This window comes from Globicephala melas, chromosome 1, assembly GCF_963455315.2.
Source record: "Globicephala melas chromosome 1, mGloMel1.2, whole genome shotgun sequence".
NCBI classification, from domain to species: Eukaryota; Metazoa; Chordata; class Mammalia; order Artiodactyla; family Delphinidae; genus Globicephala; species Globicephala melas.
The window spans coordinates 161871599-161892519 of record NC_083314.1 but is presented as its reverse complement, the minus strand read 5'-3'; the positions used below and the strand labels follow the sequence as shown (position 1 = coordinate 161892519).

General features: G+C 53.7%; 1 protein-coding gene across 2 annotated transcripts in view; it reads right to left on the bottom strand.

The window, feature by feature from the left end:
- The window catches only part of TRIM62 (tripartite motif containing 62), a 32410-nt gene extending 11986 nt beyond the window's left edge, over window positions 1–20424 (bottom strand). Inside the window, exons 1-4 of one of the 2 annotated variants that reach the window (XM_030870340.2) lie at window positions 20370–20424; window positions 19408–19932; window positions 5360–5455; window positions 457–713 (exon numbers count right to left, since the gene is read on the bottom strand). In XM_030870340.2, the coding sequence (XP_030726200.1) occupies window positions 457–713; window positions 5360–5455; window positions 19408–19815 (761 nt within the window). In that variant the 5' untranslated portion in view covers window positions 19816–19932; window positions 20370–20424. Of the gene's footprint in view, window positions 1–456; window positions 714–5359; window positions 5456–19407; window positions 19933–20278; window positions 20302–20369 lie in introns of those variants that run through there. The other variant, XM_030870332.2, reaches the window with a different exon arrangement.
- Window positions 20425–20921: the final 497 nt, after the last annotated feature.

Here is a 20921-nt window from a genome sequence, read left to right as displayed (position 1 = left end):
GGCTTGAATCCTGGCTCCCCCACATACCAGACGAAGGGTCTTGGCCAATTGCTGTAGCTTCTTTGTGTCTCAGTTTCTACATGTGTGAAATGGAGATGGCAGTGGTAACTACCCCCAAGGGGCTATTAGGATTATAATAATTTACATATTATTATTTATTATATATAGTATCAATGTTATTATAAATAATAGATAATGTAAAACACATATTTGTAATATAATATAAAGCACAGAAAACAATATCCTATATGATTATAAGTATTATATATAAAATAATATGAACACATAAAGCTTTTGCCCTAGGCTCTGGCACATAGCAGATGTCCTGCGTATTTGATGGAGATTTGAATGAATGAATTCTCTGCTAACCACCCCATCTGCCTCCAATCCCAGCATCCCACAAGGGTCAGGGAGGGGATACCCCCTGGAGAAGACCCACAGCAGGCGGGTACTTACCGCTCAGACAGCGAGGCCACCCCGGCCAGGAAGGTGTGCCGGTCAGTTTCAGCCAGCCGCTCCTGCAGGATCTGGGCCCCCTCCTGCACCTTGCGCAGCTGCTGGCTGTAGCGCTGGACTTTCTGCTCAATGTCAGTCAGTGTGCGGGCCGTGTCTGCCTCTAGCTCCTCCAGCATGGCCTTCTGCCGTTCCCGCAGCAGCCGGTGCAGCCGCTCAAAGACCTCCCCAATGGTGGTCCGCAGGCTTTTGGTGGAAGACTGTGGAGACAGTCATCAGGGGTCAGTCAGGGAGAGTGGATGGGGTGATCCCTGGGTGAGAGGAGGAAACCGAGCGTCTTGGCACGCACAGAGGAAAGGGCGGGAAAGGCATGTCGGTGAGGGGATGGCACATGCAAAAGCATGGTGGCAGGAGAGAACTGGCATAGCAGGGACAGCAGATGATTGTTCTCCATTAGGAAACTAATGAAATGGTCCAGGTGAGACAATAAGGCTTGAACTAGGGGAGCAGCAGATGGACACGGCTTGAAAGACATTTGTAGGAGAGCCTCTTTGACCCTGGTGACCAACTGGCTGGCTGTAGGGGTACAGGAGAGACAGGTGTAAGGATGATGTCCAGATTTCTGGCTTGGCGTGGGAGGGATGGGGAAGCTGGCAGGAGACGTGGGGGGCAGGGAGAGGATGCTGAGTTCAGTCTGGAAGACGGTGAAAATTTTATTTATTTATTTATGTGGCTGCACCACATGGCTTGTGGGATCTTAGTTCCCCAACCAGGGATCGAACTTGGGCCCACGGCAGTGAAAGCACAGAGTCCTAACCACCGGACTGCCAGGCAATTCTCTTAAATTTTTATTTTTAAAAAAATCACTCATGGGGCCCCAGCAAAGATGACAAGGTCACAGATGTTAAAGAGCTTTATAAATGGCAATGTGCTGGGCAAAGCTTGGTGGTCACTCGCCCTGTCCCGCCACCCCGAGACCCTCTGGGAACAAGAGCTGGGGGGTTAAAGCCATCGTCACAGGAGACAAGCATGGACTTTCGTGTTTCTCTCTGCCCCCAAGGGCACTGCCAGGCCCAGGAAGGGTTGAGTGGTAAAGGGCACAGCTTTGGTGCCCAATGGCTCTGGGTCTCCAGCTGTGGCAACCTTAGTTGCCTGATATCTCTGAACCTTAATTTTCTTATCTGGGAAAAGGGTATACAACGACATTGCAGGGCTATCTATGGTAAGTGAGGGAACATTCACAAAGTGCATGGTATTGTTTGAGGTGCAGACCCAGAGCCTGGTTATTAAAACACTGGAACAGGCACATCCTAGAAGTCTTCGTGGAGAGATGACTTCTGAGCTGGGGCCTGAACGACGGGCAGGATGTCAGTTGGGTGGTGCGGGCAGCGGGCCGAGGGGACAGCACGAGGCAGGATGACACTGGGTACACAAGTGCAGCTCGGCTGCAGCAGCAGCGTGTGGGGCCTGCCTCTGCAATTTGACTTTGTGGGATCCTGGCTGGGAGTTCACGGAGTCAGAGACCCTGCTGTGTTCAGTGCCCAGGGCTCTGTGGGAGGCTCCACAAAGGCTCAATTAGGGCCTGTTCCCTCCCAGTCGTCGCGGCTGGCTGCGGGCTGCCTGCGGCAGGAAGAGCTGCTGGCAGTGGGCCAGCCTCCCTGCGCATGCCCACCCAGTATGCAGGGCAGACAAAGGGGGTGGCCGAGAGGCTGAGGATAAAGGGCCAGGCTGTCTGTGGCCTCCCGGAGCCCCCTCACCCAGGGAGGGCCAAGGCTCCGGCAGCGGCAGGTCACGGTGGGGAAGCTGGGGCCTGCCCTCCCTGCACCGTCCGCCACTGCTCTCCAAAGAGCCCCAGATCTCATGGCCACCCCTTCCGGCTGCTCTTCGGCCAATCTGCAGCAGCGTTTGGCCCAAGGGCCACCCTCTACTAATAGAAACTTCTGGTTTGCCTCCCACCTCTGTGGCTGCTCCCTCCCTGCCACCCCTGTTCCTGAGGACTCGTCCAGGCTGGCTCCTTTGTTCACACCCCACGACTCCCACTGCTTCGAGGATGGCTTCCAAGTCCATTTCGAAGGTCTTACACGTCTCTTGAGCGCCACATTCATCTCTCCACCTGCCTCCTCCACGCATGCCCCTGGGTCCCACCAACTCACTGGTTCCATGTGTCAACTCCACATCTTTGTCAACAAACTTGCTGCCAGAGTGATCCTTCTAACGTGCAAACTGGGTCACAGCCTACCTCGTCTTTAGGAAAACTTCTTGGCTCCTTGATGACTAGTACAGTGTTAAATTTCTTAGCCTGGAATTCAAAGTCCTTAATCTGATCCCTGCTTACCTCTCTAGTGCTACTGCATCATAATTCCACCTGCCTAGAGTGGACCCCTCCCCCAGCAAATGCTTTATTCAACTGACAAACTCCTACTCATCCTGCAAGACTCAGATCAAAAGCCACCTTCTCTGTGATACCTTCCTTAACTTTTCCAGGCAGTTAAATAGCTAAATGTTCCCAGAGCATTTTGTAAATATTCTGAATATACTGCCCCACATTTTATGTGGCTTCCCAGTTAGTGGATGAACCCCTCCCGGTAGGAATGACATCTTCCTTAGCCCTGCATCCCAGAGCCTGGCACAAGGCTGATGGTCAGGACCTGCTTGAGAGGTAAAGGAGGGAGGGGTCTTGCCCAAGATTGCTCTGTAGAGGTGGGTGCAGACTCCATCTTCTCTCTCAGGTAGGGGTCCAGTGTCCCCAGGACAAGAGGAGAGAAAGAGGCTGGGAGAGGGCAGCTCAGAAGTGGAATATCAGCCACCCCAGGAGCCCGAAATATGTCCCTGATGGGTTCTCCAGGCCTACCCAGCTTGCAGCCCACAAAGCCAGAGATCTCGCTGAGGACATTCCAGCATGAGGCTGGAATATGCACTAGGCTCAGACAGAACTGGACAGTAAGGTCTCAATTAGCTCCTTATTAGCTGTGGGGCCTTAGGCCTGTCCCTCAACCTCTCTGGGCCTCAGTTTCCTTGGCAATAAAATGGAGACAACAACTATTCCTACCTCAAAAGGTGTATCTTTTCCCCCCACTCATTTGTTCCACAACTATTTACTGTGTGCTAGACACCGTGTAGGTTCTGGGGAATCCTGCAGTCATGGAGGGGACATTCTGTGCGGTTCGGCGAGACAATGAATGGGGAACACAGTTCCCAGCACAGAGAAAGGTTCAGCTAAACCGGTGTGTCCCATTTACTCTAGTTTTTTCTAGGGCAGAGCCAGCCCCGCCCCACTCCCAATCCCTTCAGTCACAACTGGGAGAGCAGCTCCCACCCTGACCCACCACATCCCTGGGAACACACTGGGGCCTGGAAGAGCTGGGGCCATTTCAGAACGACACGCTGCCAAGAATGCGTCACTCGGTCAGGGCCGACCAAGGAAAACACTGGGCTGGGGGAGGGAGCTCAGACAGGCCCTCAGGCCGGGCCACTGGAGGGGCAGGCGCCACAGGAAAGCCGAGTCAGGCACCAGGTGAAATATGACCCCCAAAGCATCCATAGGCATTTCTTGTATAAACATCCCAGTCCAGACAGGAAGCAGGGCTGGGGGAACTGGAGGGGAAGGTGGCCCCAGAGGACACCCCAGAGGTAGACAGATGGACAGGAAGGCAGGGGAGGAAAAGGTCAGCGGAGAAAAACAATGCGGGTGGGGAGTGGAGAGAACAGAATGCTGGGGAGAAGAAACAGACCATAATATTCCCCTCTCATCCAGACAGAGGCTTCCATTTGCTTCTCTTCACCTGAGAGGTGTGGGATCACCAGGCAGGTGGGGAAAATGAGGCTGTGAGAAGCAAAGAGGCCAGAGTCCTGTGACTGCTTCCCAGCTGATGCCCACTGAGGGTCCTGCCTGGAGGCACTCCAGAGTGTTCTCTGAAGAGATGTTCGTCATGACTTCCCTAAGACCCCACAGTGGGTTGGTGGCCAAGGTGGGGCACAGGTCTGGATCTCCAATGGCCTCTCCAGGCCTCAGGGGGACCTCTGGAGGCCCAGAGCATTCCAAAGGCTCTGCTTCAGCTGCTGCTGGCAGTGGCACCCCTGCAAATGGAGTGGAGCCACGCTGAAATCACCCAAGAGCTTAGCAGTCAGGCCTGGGTCCCCAGTGCTTGGTTCCAGAAGGACAGCAGAAATCAGAGCAAGCCTTGCCCAGTTAGGGGTATCTGTGGGGGACTTGGAGGGAGCCCCTTGGAAGTGTGCTAGGATCCAGAAGATCACAGCTGGAAGGAGCCTGGCAGAGTCCCTACAGCACGGATGGGAAGACTAGGGGCCCAGATAAGTATGCAGTTTACCCAAAGTCACACAGCACGGTAGTGGCTGGATCAGAGCCCAGGGCCTTCCTCTCAGGTCAAGAAAAAAGCCTTTTCTTTTCAAACCACTGTGGCCAGAGCCTGCAGGGTTTGACGCTACTTTTCAGAGTCTATATCTCCAGTCAGAGTTGAAGAGGGGAGCTGATACCAGGGCTGAGCCACAAATCATCAGGAGGGCTTCGAAGGAACATTCTCAGGATTGGTTCCTTGGGCAATGGGTGTGTTTAGCAACGGGAGAAAAAAAAAAGAGACTAGGTACATTCTTCCAGCCCCGCAGGACGCCAGGGTTTTCCAAAGAGTCTCTGGTCCCACCTCAACTTTCACCCAAAGCAGGAAGGGAGAAAGGATCCCACTTGCCCTCAGTCATCTTGGAGTGGGTCCCCGCCCCATTTACCTTCAGGGAAGCCCCAGCCTCCGCCCCACCCCCATGCCCCGGCCTAACACCTGGAGTTTGGACCCTCGAAGCCCCGCCCCCACAGCAGGCCCAAAGCCACGCCCCTCAGCTTCCCAACGGGCCCTGCCCCCACGAAGCCCCGCCCCCACGTCCAGGCCTGGCTCACCTTGGTCTCCGCCAGCTGTCTCTTGAGCAGCTGCAGCGCCTCCGTGTGCTCCCGCTCACTGTCCTGAAGGGCCTGAAGCTGCTCCTTCAGCTCCCTCTGGAACACAGACAAGATCGGGATGGGGGCGCGGGTCAGATCCGGCCCGGGTATTCCGTGGTGATGCAGAGCCCAGGCCTGTCCACTGCGGACACTGGAAGCTATCCTGGCCCCGTCTGTCTCCTGCCCCAGCACCCGCCTCCCTTCACAGTTTAACAACCACCACGTTCCGCAGAGTCTGTCTCCTAACTATCTCCAGAGTCTGTTCCCATCTTCCATCTGGAGTTTTGCAACAGCCTCCACTCTGGCCATCCTAGGGGCTCTGGTCTCCCTGTTTCCAATCTACCTCCACATACTTTCTGACCCACCCTGATTTGCTGGCCAAGACTCCTTGCTTAGAATCCTCTGGCAGGAACCAAGCCTGTACTGCTGTCCAGGGCTATGACTGACTGCCAACATCACCTGAGCGCTTCCGGTGGGCTAGGCACTGTTCTTAGACCTTGGCTTGTCATTTAATCCTCTCAATAACCCTGAGCTGGCACTATTATCAGCCCCCTTTTCCGATGGAGACACTGGTACAGAGAGGTCGAGAAACTGGCCCCGAGGCATACAGCTAAGCATGCAGGGGTAGTGCCAGAAATGGAACTCAGGAAGTCTGGTTCTGGAAACCATGATCGTGACACCAGGTGACATGTTTTCTATAGTGATGACACCCATGATGAACAACAACAAAAATCCATGATAGACAACAGGTCAAATTTTTAAATAAGGGCAGGATCGGTATTACTCATTTTTCCTTTGCATCTGGTTCCTATACGGCTCAGCATGACACTGCTAGTCATCTTGTCTTTATTTAAAAATATGATATTTTGTTCCTCATGGGGGTTTTGGCATTAACTTTGATTTTTAAAAATTGCATTAGATATTATCTTGATGACTGAGTTTTGGGGCGCCTGCTTCAATTTTGCACCTGAAGCAAGTGCCTCAGTCCCCTGTCCCTAGTCCCACCTCTGTCTTCACCATCCTTCCGCCATCACTCCCAACCAGCCAAAGCTGTCTTCTTCCTGTGCCTCCTGGCACAGGAAGACAAGCCCGCTGGGCTTGTTTCAGCCTTATGACTTTGCACTTGCTGCTCCCTCTGCCTGGTGCACTTCACTCTCAGATTTTCTCCCTGTGATTCCTTTGTATCATTAACGTATCAACTCAGATGCTGCCTCCTCGGAGAGGTCTTGCCTGACCAGCCCATGCACAGCAGCATCCCTTCCACCCTCCTGTTTAGTGGTCTCCATAGCACCTCCTGCTGTCCATGATCTTGCATATTTATTTGACATTGTGTTTACTGTTTATCTCCTCCATTGGCATGTGAGTTTTATGAGGGCAAGAATCTTGTCTGGCTTGTCCACTGTTCCATTCCCAATGCTTAGAATAGTGTCCAGCACACAGTAGGGTCTCAGTAAGTATTTGCCAAATGAATGAATGGGGTATGGAGGCTGGTGGCCCCCAGTACTTCTGGACTTTTAGCCCATTGTATCACAGCTCGTTGTTCTTCTGGCTGTCCATTATCCATCCCCATGCAGGGCAGGTCCTCGCTACCATTTTCTCTCTATATCCCCCGTACCCATCAATGGCCTGGCACTGAGATGGGGCTCAAGGAAGTTTGCTTTGGGAGTGAATTTCCAAGGAAAGAGCCTCTGAGCAGGGCCCGGGCTCCCTAGTCAGCCTGGGCTGTGAGTGATGCCAGGGAGTTGACTTCCCTGTTCACACTCACCTCCTGCCCACTCACCCCGTCAGAGCAGGGAGGGCCCTCAGAAAACATCTAGTCCAACTAATTCTACAGACTAAATAGCAACATGAGAAAATGGTCATGATGACACACTAAGGGATTTCTGTGCATTAATTTTGTATCCTGCTACTTTACCAAATTCATTGATTAGCTCTAATGACACACTAAGGGAAGCATGTAGAAAACAAAATGATCTGTGCTTACTATCCCTTATTCACTCAACAAGTATTTACTGAGCAATTATGATGTACCAGGCACTGTTGAGGCACTCGGGACACAGCAGAGAACCAGACAGATGCAGTCCCTACTAATAGGGATCTTCCAGTCTAGTGGGGAAGACAGATAATAACAAGGAAAATAATAAAAGAATCAGAGAGCTACCCATTATGGTCTATGCTCTGGAGAAAATAAAGCTGAACGGGATGGGTGGTGAATTTAGGTAGCGTGTCGGGGAAGGCTTCTCTGTGGAGGTCACACCTGAGATGACAGCTGAAGGATGAAGAGGAGGCAGCCTTGAAAATACGAGTTAGATAGAAAAATTGGAATAGCTGGTTTTGCGGGAGTAGAGAGCTTACACAGATATAATGACTGGAACTCTGGAAGCCATCTCAGGCTGTAAGGCAGCCAGAAAGATGGATGTGACAGGCTGAAACCAGAGAAATAGAAGGAAGATGCAGCCTGGGTCCCTGATGGGGTAGCCACACCATCACTGCACTCAGTGATATGCTAGGAAGCTTGCCCTCTGGAAAAAAGAAAAACAGCCCCAATTTATAGTGTTGGCCAATTTCCTTGGTGTAAAGGCTCCCCCACAAAGCCAATTTGAAGCTCTCCATGTGAGGTCACCGGATGCAGAGCTGGGAAGAGATTTGCACAACTAGTTCTCAGGAACTGGGACAAGCTGGCTCTGGCACACCACTGCCTGGGGTCCTGTCCTATAGACCTGTTTTACGTGGGAAAGAAATACACCCCTATCTAATTTCAGCTACTCTGGGCAGCTCTCTATTACTAACAGCTGGAAGTCATTCCTAATAGATTCATGTGCATCAGAGCCACTGGAACAGACAGATCGTTTTCACCTAAGACTACTCCTCTCTGACTGCCTGGGGTCTGTCCAGCTTGGGACATAGTCTGCTAGAGACACAGATTTTGAGGAGATGAACCAAATGCTACAACCCTTCCCCTTGGTGGTCCTCATAGACCCAGCCACCCAGGCAGCTCTTCAGAGTCTCTGAGAAAACTGCCCTGGAGGCCACGTTCCTCATATCACTCAGGGCACCCCAGGGACATGGTCAAATTCCTCCCTGCTTTCAAGGCCAGGGAACAACGGGATCCCGGGAGTAATGGAACACTCATTCGTCCATTCCGCAAACATGTGCTGAATGAGGCCTCCTTGGGCCCCACATGCTGCTGTGTCAGCGACAGGGAGAGGGATGGGGTATGAGTCTCAACCCATGATGCCTCAGGAAGTGTGCAGATGGGCTGGGGGGAGACAGGGACATAGACACTCAATCACAGTGGATGCTGGAACAGTGGTACAGGACCCCAAAACTGCCCCTCCTCCACGTTCCCCATCACAGTGAAGGGCACCCCCCCACCCCCGCTGCCATCCAAGCCAGAAATCTGGGGGTCACCCTTGACATGGCCCACGCCCCCAATCCAATCAGTCATCAAGCTTGCCCTGGAATTTGTTCTCTCCTCTCTATACCCACCACCCTGGTTCAGTTTTCATCACTTCTTTTCTGGACTGTGGCCCCAGGCTCCTCCCTGCCCCACAGAGCCGCTGGGGTAATCGTTTGACAGGACAGATGTGTCCCTGCCTCTCCTCCCCAGGCCACTGCAGGATTTCTACATTGTCTGGGAAGAAGGGCACGAAGCCTGAGTGTGGCATTCAAGGCCTTTCACTACTGGCCCCAAATTTCTTCTCCAGCCTTTTCTTTTCATCCAGACCTGTACTGTTCAATACAGTAGCCACTAGCCACATGCGGCTATTGAAATTCAAATGAATTTAAATGAAATACAATTGAAATTCAGTTCCTCGGTTATACCAGTTGCACCAGGTTGCACATTTCAAGTGCCCAATAGCTCCAGGTGACCAGTGGCTACGGTATCAGCACAGATGCAGAACACTTCCATTATCCCAGAAAGTTCTACTGGACAGCGCAGCTCTAGACGCACTAAACAACTTGCAGTGCTCTCCGCCAGGCCTTTGCTCATGCTGTTCCCTCTGTCTGGAATGCTCACCCACATGGTTTTCTCCACTTGTCAGGCTCATGCTCATCTCGTAAGATCTAGATCAGACATCACCTCCACTGAGAAGCCATACCCCAAACTCCATTCTGTCCTCAGACAATCCTCTGTGTACAGAGCCTTCCCTCATACTATCTGGCACACACTGTATTTTAACAGCAAGGTGACCTGTCAGTTTTCTCCATGAGATATGGGCTCTTAGGCCAGGGACTGTGTCAGATAGATTTTCACACTATCAGTACCTAGGACAGGGCCAGGCACAGAGTTTACGGAATGAATCTGCCCACAGAAGAGTCTGGGCTGGGTCAGAGCTCACCTCCAAAAGGGTAGGAGGAGATCCCAGGGAGACAGCTCTCCTCAGGTGGGCTACTGAGCCTGAGGGAACAGCTAACTTAGGAAAAACAAAACCTAGAACCCACAGAGCAAGACTAGGAGGCAGCCTGCACTTTGTCACCCCCTCTGCCTTCCCTCCTTCCAGGCCTGGGACCAGACCTGATTCCCTGGGTTAGGAGACTGGCTTTGCCACCCACTAGCTGTGTGACGTTGGGCAGGTACCCTAACCTCTCTGTGCCCCAGTCCCTCGTCTGTGAAATGGGGATAATAATACCTCCTAGGGTTGGGAGGGTGAAATGAGATAACAGTAAGTTTAACCACAGTGGAGAGCCTGGCCACACTGGCTGCTCGGGAGACAGAGAGGTCACCATGTCCCACATGAGGCTCCTGGGTCACTTCTCCACGTCCCCACCGTTCACTATGTCCAGGCCCCTTCTTTCCTCCTCAGATGGCCAGAGCAGGAAGGAGCCCCAGGGACCATCTGGTCCAACAATCTGGATTTCTAGAACAAGAAACTGAGGTCCAAGAAAAGTGACTGAGTGGCCCATGGCCACACAGCTTTACAGAGAACCAACTGGAAAATTTCCTCCCAGCAAAGATCAGACAGGAAACAGGAAGCTGTTGATAAACTCCTAAGCAATAGAGCTAACTGTGAGGAAGGACACTAGCCATGCCAGAGGCTCAGAACCATGTCTGGAGGTGGTATGGTTTGGGTTTGAACTTCACAGGCATCATGTCACTTAATTCTCACAACAGCCTCATGAGGTTAGTGCCTTTATCACCTCAGTCTCACAGAGAGGGAAATGGAGGCTCAGAGAGGTCAGGCAGGTTGCCTAAGGTCACACAGCCCATAAGAGTCAGAAGTGGGAATTTGAGTGACTCCAAAATCCATGCTGGAAACCGCTCGGCCTCTCTGCCTCCCGCTCAGTTCAATACAGCCATCACGTCCGGGCACCCACGGTCAGGCGGAGTGCCAGCCGCTCCGAGTCTGCAGGTTCTAGGGGAGGCAGAAATGCGGATAGGTAGACTGTAAGGGAGAGCAGGACAACGCAGAGGGGACACCAGGAAGCCGGCTGTGTGTGTGACACCCTCCCTCCCACCTCAGCTTCCAAACCTGTGAAGTGCAGCTAATGACAGTGCCAGCTCTGTGGTTGCTGTGAGGATTAGGTGACTTAATACCTGACCTGAAGTGAGGCACAGGAAATGCTCAGTCACTCGTAGTTATTGTCATTATCATCACGATAATTATAATTGTATGTGAGGGCTTCCCTGGTGGCGCAGTGGTTAAGGATCCGCCAGCCAATGCAGGGGACGCGGGTTCGAGCCCTGGTCCGGGAAGATCCCACATGCTGCAGAGCCACTAAGCCCGTGTGCCACAACTGCTGAGCCTGAGCTCTACAGCCTGCGAGCCACAACTACTGAGGCCTGCGTGCCACAACTACTGAAGCCCGCGCGCCTAGAGCCTTAGGCGCGCAACAAGCTCCGCAACAAGGGAAGCCACCGCAGTGAGAAGCCCTTGCACCTCAACGAAGACTGGCCCCTGCTAGCCACAACTAGAGAAACCCCGCGGGCAGCAACGAAGACACAACGCAGACAAAAACAAAAAATTTAAAAAAAAATTGTATGTGCAATAGGGACTCAGAACTGTGGGAGTTTCTTGCTGAGAGTTTATTTCTGATGGGAGGATCAGGGAAGATGGATGGATGGATGGATGGATGGATGGATGGGCAGGGTCACTTCAAGTCTCCAGGGCAGGGCCAGAGCATTCCAGGTAGAGAGAACAGGAAGTGGGGGGGGGCAGTTGGGGATAGCGGGAGCCAGGTGTGTGGATGGAGTTACAAGCTGGAAAGGCCAGTGGGGCTAGCAGGGGTGAGGGCAGTGTGGGTGGGGTGGAGGATGCCTTGGAGGTCAGCCTGGGGAAGCTGGATGCAGCAGGCCCCATCAACTCTGGGGCAGGGCAGGAATCAGGGATGGGAGGAGGGCCCTTCTGAGGGCAGAACCATAGCTCTGTACCCCTCCCTCTGGAGAGAGGTCAGACTCAGGGCTGGTGCAGACCTAAGCACACAATTATGCAAATATGTCAGCTGAGAGGCTCTGGGGCTCGGGCAGCCACTGAGGGGGAGAACAGAGAGCCAGGGCTCGCATGCCCCAAAGGCCAGACCTCCCCTCCTACAAGGCCATCTCTCTCCCGGCCCAGAGGAAAAAGCTGTTGCCGGAAGCCATCTCCCCTGGCTTCAGGGACCGACACCCTCTCCCCCCGACCCCCGGTCACTAAGCAGTGCTGCCCAGTGGAAATAGCATAAACTTGGGTGTCAGAAAAACCTGGGTTTGAATCCTGCCTGCGTGCCCTTGGGTAGATCATTTCCTCCCCTCTCAGTGTCCACCTCTCAGAGCCTTATCTATAAAATGAGGACCGGAGTCACTCGCGGGGGTGCGAAGAGGATTAAATGAGATGACGCCCTTGAAGGGCCCAGCATGACGTGGCGCACAGTAGGTGCTCAAGGCCCCTCCCCTTCTCCGTGCCCAGTTACTGCCTTCTCTTTCCCTCTCTGCCCCAAGGGGACACCAAATCTTCACATGGCAAACTGAACTTGCCCCTCTTCTCCTTTCCCCCAATCTCTCTTCTACTCGCAGCCCTCTGATGTCCTGGTCCTCCCGACAGACCTGAACTCTCATACATCTTCTCTGCCTCTGAGCCCCAACCCTGTCCACTCTGAGCCTCGCGGTCTCTGGCAGGCAGCACCTCATGGCTGCTCCCCTTCCTCCAGGCTGCCCCCCACCTGTCCCACCTGCACGCTGCCCCTCAGTGCACACCGACCAGGCCAGCCTCACCTGCTCCAACCTGTTCCTGGCTCCCCCGGATCTCCAGGATCAAGTCCAAGCTCCTTGGGTAGGGGTGGCACCTTCGAGGTCCTTCATGAGCTGGTCAAGCCTCACTTTCCCACCCCTTCCCCTGCAGCTACAACGAATCACTGGCTCCCCTCCATGCCTGCCCCTGGCTGACTCAGATCATCTGAGTCTGAGTTCTAGCTTCAGCGACACTTATTGGGTATGTGGTCTTAGGCACAGTTTCTGAGCCTCAGTTTCCTTATGTATAAAAAGGGGTAATGAGGGGCTTCCCTGGTGGTGCAGTGGTTGAGAGTCCGCCTGCCGATGCAGGGGACGCGGGTTCATGCCCCGGTCCGGGAAGATCCCACACGCCGCGGAGAGGCTGGGCCCGTGAGCCATGGCCGCTGAGCCTGCGCGTCCAGAGCCTGTGCTCTGCAACACGAGGGGCCACAACAGTGAGAGGCCCGTGTACCGTAAAAAAAAGAAAAGAAAAAAAAGGGGCAATGAGACCCACCTCCTAGGGCTGCTGTGAGGATTAAACGAGAAAGGGTGCCTGCCCCCGGCACTCTCTGCACCCAGGCAGTGGGGCTGTGGATGTTGTTACTCCCTCTGTCTGTAACGTTTCCTTTCTCTGCTCTCAGGATTCAGCTCAGTTGTCAGCTCCAGGGGGACCTGGGCAACCCTGACGTATGGCCAGAGGAGCCTAGGACATGACCTTGCGGCTTCTGGGCCTATCCCCCAAGAACCACTGCAGGGTCAAGCTTGTCCTACTCTCTTCTGGGCCCAGGACCTGGCCCTCAGTTAGCTACAGCAGAAGTGTTGACTGAAGAAATTATTGAATGAATCCCTGAATCCAAGATAGAACCATCTCCAGATCCTCCACACCTGCCCCAGTGTTCAAGCAGAATTCAAGGTCCGCAAGGTAAATGATGCTGTGAAAATAGCACTGGACTGAGATTCCAGGGAGCTGGGCTCTGGACCAACCTCGGGCAAGTCAGTTTCCCCATCTGTAAAGTGGGGAGAGGATGGAAGTGGATGGTTTCTGAGGTACCTCCCCATTTGGATGCTCCCTGAGGCAGTTAGGGTTTTGGTGAGGAGGTTGAGTTCTGAGCCAGGCAGACGTGAGTCTGAATCCCAGCTCTGCCTCCTGCTCGCAGTGTGGCCTTCGGCAAGTTACTGAGCCTCTGAGCCTCAACGTTTTCTTCTGTGAAATGGGGCTGATCCTAGCCCCACTGGGGGAGTAGGGAAAGGGAAAACGGCTGCTGTGAGGATTCAATGCCCGTAACAGCACCTAGCACATAACAAGGGTGCAATACCCTCTGACTAGAGTTTTTTTTAGGGTTGTTACTGTTTCTGTTGTCACTTCCTACCAGATCCTTTTCTCTCTAGAAAATAAACATCCTGGGGCCCCAACTTCAATTCTGAGTTTTGACACCGTGGCCTGTGCTTAGCCAAGGTGTCCTGGATGAACAGGCTTTCCTGGCTGCTGACTGACAGACACCTGTGAAGAGGGAAGTAGAGATGCTAACAGCAGCCCAGGGTCTGACCCATTGCCAGCCTCGCCCCCATGGAGGCTGCTCTTTGCACACAAATCCTGCCCTCTCTTGGGAAAAGTAACATCAGAGGCCACTTCCCCAGGACACAGACAACCTGGCTGCCTCCCTGTCCACAGCACAAAATAAAGCACCTTCACATCAGTTGTCTCTGGATAGGCAGCAACTCCCTCTCCCTCTTTATACATTAAGTGGACAGTTTTGTTCTTATTTCCACTTCCCAAGCTGGGAAACGGTGCAGAGAAGGCAGCACCTTCCACTCAGCTGGAAGAAGCCAGCACCAGGATTTGAATCCAGTCCCCCAGCTCTGTTCTTTCCCCGTGTGGCTGCCTCAGCGTCTCTGAATCCCTATGCCCAACTCCTCAGGGCTCCCATCCCAGGCTGATCCACTGCTGTCTCCCTTGGCACGAAGGAGGCCTTGGGAAGGGCTCCAGTGGTCACATGAGACCTGGAGAGGGTGGCTGGGACTGCATCCAATCCCTCCTCTGGAGGTTAGGAAGCTGAGAAGGCCAGAGAGCCGGATGCCATGCCTGAGCAAGATGACAGCCAGCACCTGCCCTCGGTGCATCAGCTGGCACGGGCAGACTGTGTCCTTAGCCTGACCCTGTGCTGAGTACACTTGAAATACAAAGACAGACAGGGTGCAGGGGAGACAACTACCCAGCCCTCAGAGGCGGCTCCGAGGCCATGTGTGGCCAGTTAGCTAAGCTTCAAATCCTGTCCCTGCCATTTACCATCTGGGTGACCAAACAAGTCACTGAATTCCTCTGAGCCTCTGTTTTCTTATCTGTAAAAAGAATAAATTACAGTACCCACTCAACAGGGTGTTATGAAGATTAAATGAGGCAATATCAGAAAAGCGCTTAGTATAGTCCCAGGCAGTGGGCTAGGGCTCAGTAAGTATTGGCCGAGAAGCCCCCAAACCCTTCTGAGATGGGGCTCCTTCCATCCTCTTTGCTCTATGGTCCAGTGCTCAGCAGTGAAAAAAAAAGGGAAGGTACATGCACACATGCACACACACACACACACTCACACACACACACAAAACATGCTCACATGCCGTTTACACAACAAAAATTCTGTAGAACTATAAAGCAAATCTTTAAGAAAAAGACCATGTTTTTCCAAGGGGTAGAATTATGGGGGATTTTAACTTTTACATTATATAGCTCTGTTTATTATGTTAATTTTATAATCAGAAAAAATAAAGATATTTAAAAATTGTCGTGTGCTGTGTGCCAGGCACAGCATCAGGCACTTTTTTTTTTTTTTTTTTTGTGGTACACGGGCCTTTCACTGTTGTGGCCTCTCCCGTTGTGGAGCACAGGCTCCGGACGCGCAGGCTCAGCGGCCATGGCTCACGGGCCCAGCCACTCCGCGGCATGTGGGATCTTCCCGGACCGGGGCACGAATCCATGTCCCCTGCATCGGCAGGCGGACTCTCAACCACTGCACCACCAGGGAAGCCCCATCAGGCACTTTTGATACAGCCTCCCTCACCCCTACAGCATCCTTCCCAGGAAGGTCATGTTATCCCCACGTTCTAGATGAGCCGGTGGAGGCTTAGAGAAGTGAAGTGATCTGACCAAGGACACACAGATTACCAGTGACGATGCCAGGATCTGACCCCAGTATTGGAATCTGGGGTACAAAGCGATTCTGCCTGGCAGGTCAGGGGAAGCTTCATGAAGGAGGTGATATCTGCGCTGAGCCTGGAAAGCTGAGTAGGATTTCTGTAGGCCTGGGTTCTCAGCCAGGGGTGACGTTGACGCTGGAGGACATTTGATGAAGCCTGGAGACATTCTCGGTTGTCAGAGCTTGGGGTGGGTGGTGCTACTGGCATCCAGTGGGTGGAGGCCAGGGATGCTACGAAACATCCTACGGTGCATAGGATTGCCTTGCATCACAAAGACTTATCTGGCCCCAAATGTCAATAGTGCCAAATACGATGTAACATACTAGAGCTGTCATTTATCGAGTGCTTACTATGTGTCAAGTTCTGTACCAAGTTCTTGCAAATGTCGTCTTACTTAATTCAACCCCATTATTCCCATGCTGTGAACGAGGGACCTGCGGCTCAGAGATGACAAAGAACTTCCCAAAGGTCACACAGCCAGAAAATAGGAGTGCAAGATTCGAGCTGCCTGAATACAAAGCCAGAGCCTTTCACCTTTCTGCTCTGCTGCCTCTAGGATTTATAATAAATGAAAAAAGCTCCAGGCCAACTGCTAAGCAGCCGGGTGTGAGGAGGAGTAGCCTCCTCTGGCCTCAAGGCCTTGGGAAAGGTCCCCCCTGCCCCGGGGCATTTCCCCATCTGTCAAATGAAGTTTGTATCAGGCGATCTGCAAGGCCCTGCCGGCTCTGAGTCTGTTATTCTCCAGGAGAGGGGTCCAAGGCTCCAGGAGCCCTGGGGACAAACCACCAGCTGCTGGGAGAGGAAGGGGTGTGATGGCCAGGCTCAGCCTCATTTCCAGTGCATAACTAGCTAATGAGCCCCACTTCCCCATGAAGAGAGGGGGTGGGGTGGGGAGGGTGGGGAGTGGCTTGAACCTCACCCAGGAGCTTACTTCTCCAGGGGGAGGCATGTTTCTCTGCTACTTTCTTGCCAAGCCCAAAGGAGGCACCAAAGCAAGGCCTCCTGCTCAAGTGAGAGGCAGCTCTGGGCATTTGCCCAGCTGGGCACATGAGTTCTCAGAGGTAGAAGGAGAAAGAATGGGAGCACTTGCCGATCCAGCCCCTATCAAGTGCCAGGCATCTCAACACAGGTTCATCTCAGGTCAGCCTCATGAAAATCCTGGTAGGAAAGAATCACCCTGACCCTGGTTTACAGGCGAGAGAATCAAGGCTTCCATGTGCTGATTACACAGACAGCGCTAAAGGAAGGTTTGGAACCCAAGTGTGACTGACCCCAGGACAGTACACTAGAGGGTAAGTGAGTGGCAGTCCTTTTTTTCTTTTCACCCAAGAATGACAGTGTTTCAGTAACGTTTGGGGAAAATATATGTTCATTTTCTCCTGCCTGCCCCAGGTCATGGAATGGACTGAAAAAAACCACAACACAATAATTTGGATTTCCTGGTTTGCGGACAGGGGAACCAAGCCTTGGAATACAGAGTTCTCTCCAGCTAGCAAGTCAGACAGGGAGAGGAGGGGGTGAGCAGGAAGGGTGGGATCCAGCCGGGGTCAGGCTGAGCTTTCCCGGCCGGTGCTCTCACTGTCTGGCAGTGTGGCTTTGGGTAAGTCACATAGCCTCTCTGGACCTCAGTCTGCACATCTACATAATGAAGAGGTTGGGCAGATGGTTTCAGACAGAGTCCCTTCAAACTCATGACCTGCACCTAGTCCTGTCCAAGCTTCTCTCCTCTTCCCTGTTTATGTGATTTCATAGACGGGGAGATGGGGATACCAGTGCCTGACCCCTGTTTACAAGAGGCTCTGGGGGTGGACGGTCAATGCCAATCTTGTGCAAGCTCCCAGAGGCACCAACTCTTGCTCTCCATCCTCAAACAGCCAAACTGGAAGGGAGTCAGTGGTGGTTGGGGATTAAAGGGACAAGGAGCGGGTAAGGTGAACATGGAGTCATTTCTCCTAATAGGGCCAGGGCATCTGCTGGTGCAGGCTGGCTCACAGAGACTCATGTATAAGTTGGGGGGGGTGACCCCCTACAACAGGGAAAATAGTTATTTCGCTCCTGCTTAAGGAGCCAAAAACCTTCTTCTTCTGAAGCCTTCACAGCCTGGGCCAGCTCAGGTCAGGACTAGTCATTCATTCAGCCTTTACTGATGTTCACTGTGGGCCAGGCCTTGTGGCAGGCTTTGAGGCCATAGATATGATGACTGAGAGACTTCTCTTGGGGACTGTGTGCTAGCCTGGTATCCCAAGGCCAAATACACGGGGCTACTAGATTTAAATGGTTTAGCTTGAGAAAAAGATTCCAGGCTCAAGTAACCTTGGGAATCATTTTATTAAACACAGCAAAATGGGTTTCTTTGCTACAAGATTTCTCCAAGCCTTTAATATGCAAATGTACATTGAGAATCCTCCAAGGAGGGTATAGAGAATATACTATATATCCCAAATGTAGCTAATCTTGGAACACTGTTTTTTTTAAAAAACATTATACTTATTAACAAAGATTGGGAAGAGGCAGCTCTAATGCTATTGTTTTGGCCAGTGGAGCTTAGAGAAGGCTTACACAGAGAGGGCATTTGAGCAGGGCTTTGAGAGTTGAGTAGGAGTTAGTCCGTGAGGACAGGAAGGCTTAAGGGAGACCAATTACAGTCCTAGGCTGACTATGTTCAGGTTACCCTGCATGTACTGTTTCATTTAGTTCTCAAGTTCCTGATGCTGGTGACAGAGCTAAGGAGGTCACCAAAAGTCCCCGGAGACTTCTAGAGGTCCACCTCCCTCGCTTTTCTTGAATCACCTCACCTCGGGGCCTTATTCTCCAAATCTTGAGTCTTTAAGTCCTGTCCTCACTCTCAACTTGGCCTCTACTGTGATTTAAACCCAGAATGGTCTTTACAGTATCTGAACTTGATCCCAGCCTTAGCCCCTCATACACCTTGGCCTAGCCCCTGGCACCAAAACCTGCTCTCTCAGCAGTTTGCTGACACTCATTTAGACCCTCTCTTAGATTTAACCCTGACCTGCCCAGAGCGATCTAGCCCACGTACTGCTCCCCAGGCCCTGATGCATACCTGATTGAACCCCGGGTCATCATGCCCCAAAGCCTGCAGCTCAGCTACTCCGTATAGTCCAAACTCATCCTCGGATGGCGGCCCCACCTCCTGTCTAGCCCCGACTTTGTCCCATTCCCCATCTGTGTCTTTGTCTCCAACTCAGTCCTGAACCCTTCTTACGTGGGTCCTGTCTCCAGGTCCAGCCCCATGACCCCTTACAGTGGCCCTGCCCTTGCCCAGCTCTGATTCGGCTCCGTCCCTAACCTTGCCCAGGCGGTACCTGGTTCAGCTCTGATTTCATCTGTCTCTGCCGTTCTACTCCATTGGTGATCTCTCCCCAACTATGGACCCACCCACCCCCCACTTCAGGTCTCTCTGAGACCCCGCCTGGTGAGCACTGCCCAAGGCCCCACCCTCAACACCGCCTCCTCGCCGCGGCCCCGCCCCGTCCTAATTCTGATAGGGCCCTGACCCTGCCGGCGGCCCCGCCCCATGGCAATTCTGACTGGGCCCTGCCTGCGGTCCAACCCTGACCCCGCCCCCGGGCCGGCCCCGCCCCCGCCCCAGGCCCGCCAAGCGGCTCACCTGCAACTCCTCGAAGGCGTCATCGATGCCCGTGACCTGGTGCTGCTCGTGCAGCGCGGGTTCATCGCAGAAAAAGCAAAGCAGCGCGCGGTCCGTGAGGCAGAAGAGCTTGACCTTGTCGTGTGCCTGGCAGGGTCGCGCGGCACGGCGTGCACTGAGGATGGCGTCCAGCGGGAAGGCGCTGTAGCGCTCCACGATGTTGGCCAGCTTGAGGCTGGGCGCGAGCGCGGGCTCGGCAAACGTGCGCCGGCACTCGGGGCAGTCGCGGGCGCCCTGAGCCTCCTGCCTCACCCAGTGCTCGGTGATGCAGCGGCGGCAGAAGTAGTGCTCGCAGCCCAGGCTCACCGGGTCCTGGTAGATGCTCAGACAGATAGAGCAGAGCAGCTCGTCCTTGAGGCTGCACGCCATGGCGCCGGGGACGGCGGAGAGGGTCCCCCGAGATGCAGGGGGCCGGCTAGAGAGCGCGACGCTGTCGGGGACAGCACCTAGGGATGGGTGCGGGGAGCAGGCCCGGAGAAGCAGGAGCTACAGGAGAAGGAATGGGTGCTGTCTGGGAGTGGGGTAGCGCGAGTAAGAGGTGTGGGGTAGAGACTACCCGGGAAGCGAGCCCAGGAAGGTGGTCTCGAGGCAGAGGGTGACCCGGAGCGATGGGTGCTGGAGGGAGGGAGCCGTAGGTGTCTGAGGGAAGGTGCACCTAGCAAGAAGCTTCTCGGGAAAGGGGCAGTCAGAAGGGATGTGTGCTGGGAGAAGGGGCTCTAGGAGGGGGGCGGAGGCCTTGGGGGGCTGTAATACCGGTATGGGTGCGGTGGGGGGAGGGGGAGAAGCTGGGGATGGGGAATTCAGGGGGAGGGGAAGCCCGGCAGAGCCTCACCTCGGCTGTGCCTGGCAGAGGAGAGGAGGGCTGTGAGCACGCTCAGCTGCCCGATCCCGGCCCCAAGACCCGGCCCCGCGCGGCCCCTTACCCCCGCCGGCTCAGCGGCCACTGCTCCGGTCCGAGCGCAGCCTCTCAACCCGGAACCAGCCGAGCCTGAGTAGCCGGCGGAGGCGGCTCCCTCCCCGCCCCCAAGGGCGGGGCCTCAGCGACTCCACCCCCGCAGCGGGCGGGGGAGAGGAGGGGCGTGGCCCGGCCTGCAGCCAGCTGACCCCCTCCCGGCCCCCACCATTCACCAGCTCCCGGGGGTGCGAAACCCAGCTGTTCCTTCAGGGTGTGCACTTGGAACAACATCCAGGTCTCGCTTGGGGTCCCTGCGGCGGATGGGGGCTGGGGAACAGCTAATTTGAGAGGATAACGAATAAAGGAGGCATATCTTGTTGGATCATCAATGTGAAGATTTGGGAAAAATATTTTGTATTAAAACAAACACGGATATGTTGTTTAATCTGCATAGAATACAACTTTTGCATAAGATATAAAGATAAAACTCGAGAAATACCCTGCTTGCTTAGAGCAATTTCAAGTCCCTCACACTCCGAAGCCCTGGGGTCCCATTTCCTCTTCACTTTCTTAAGGAGTG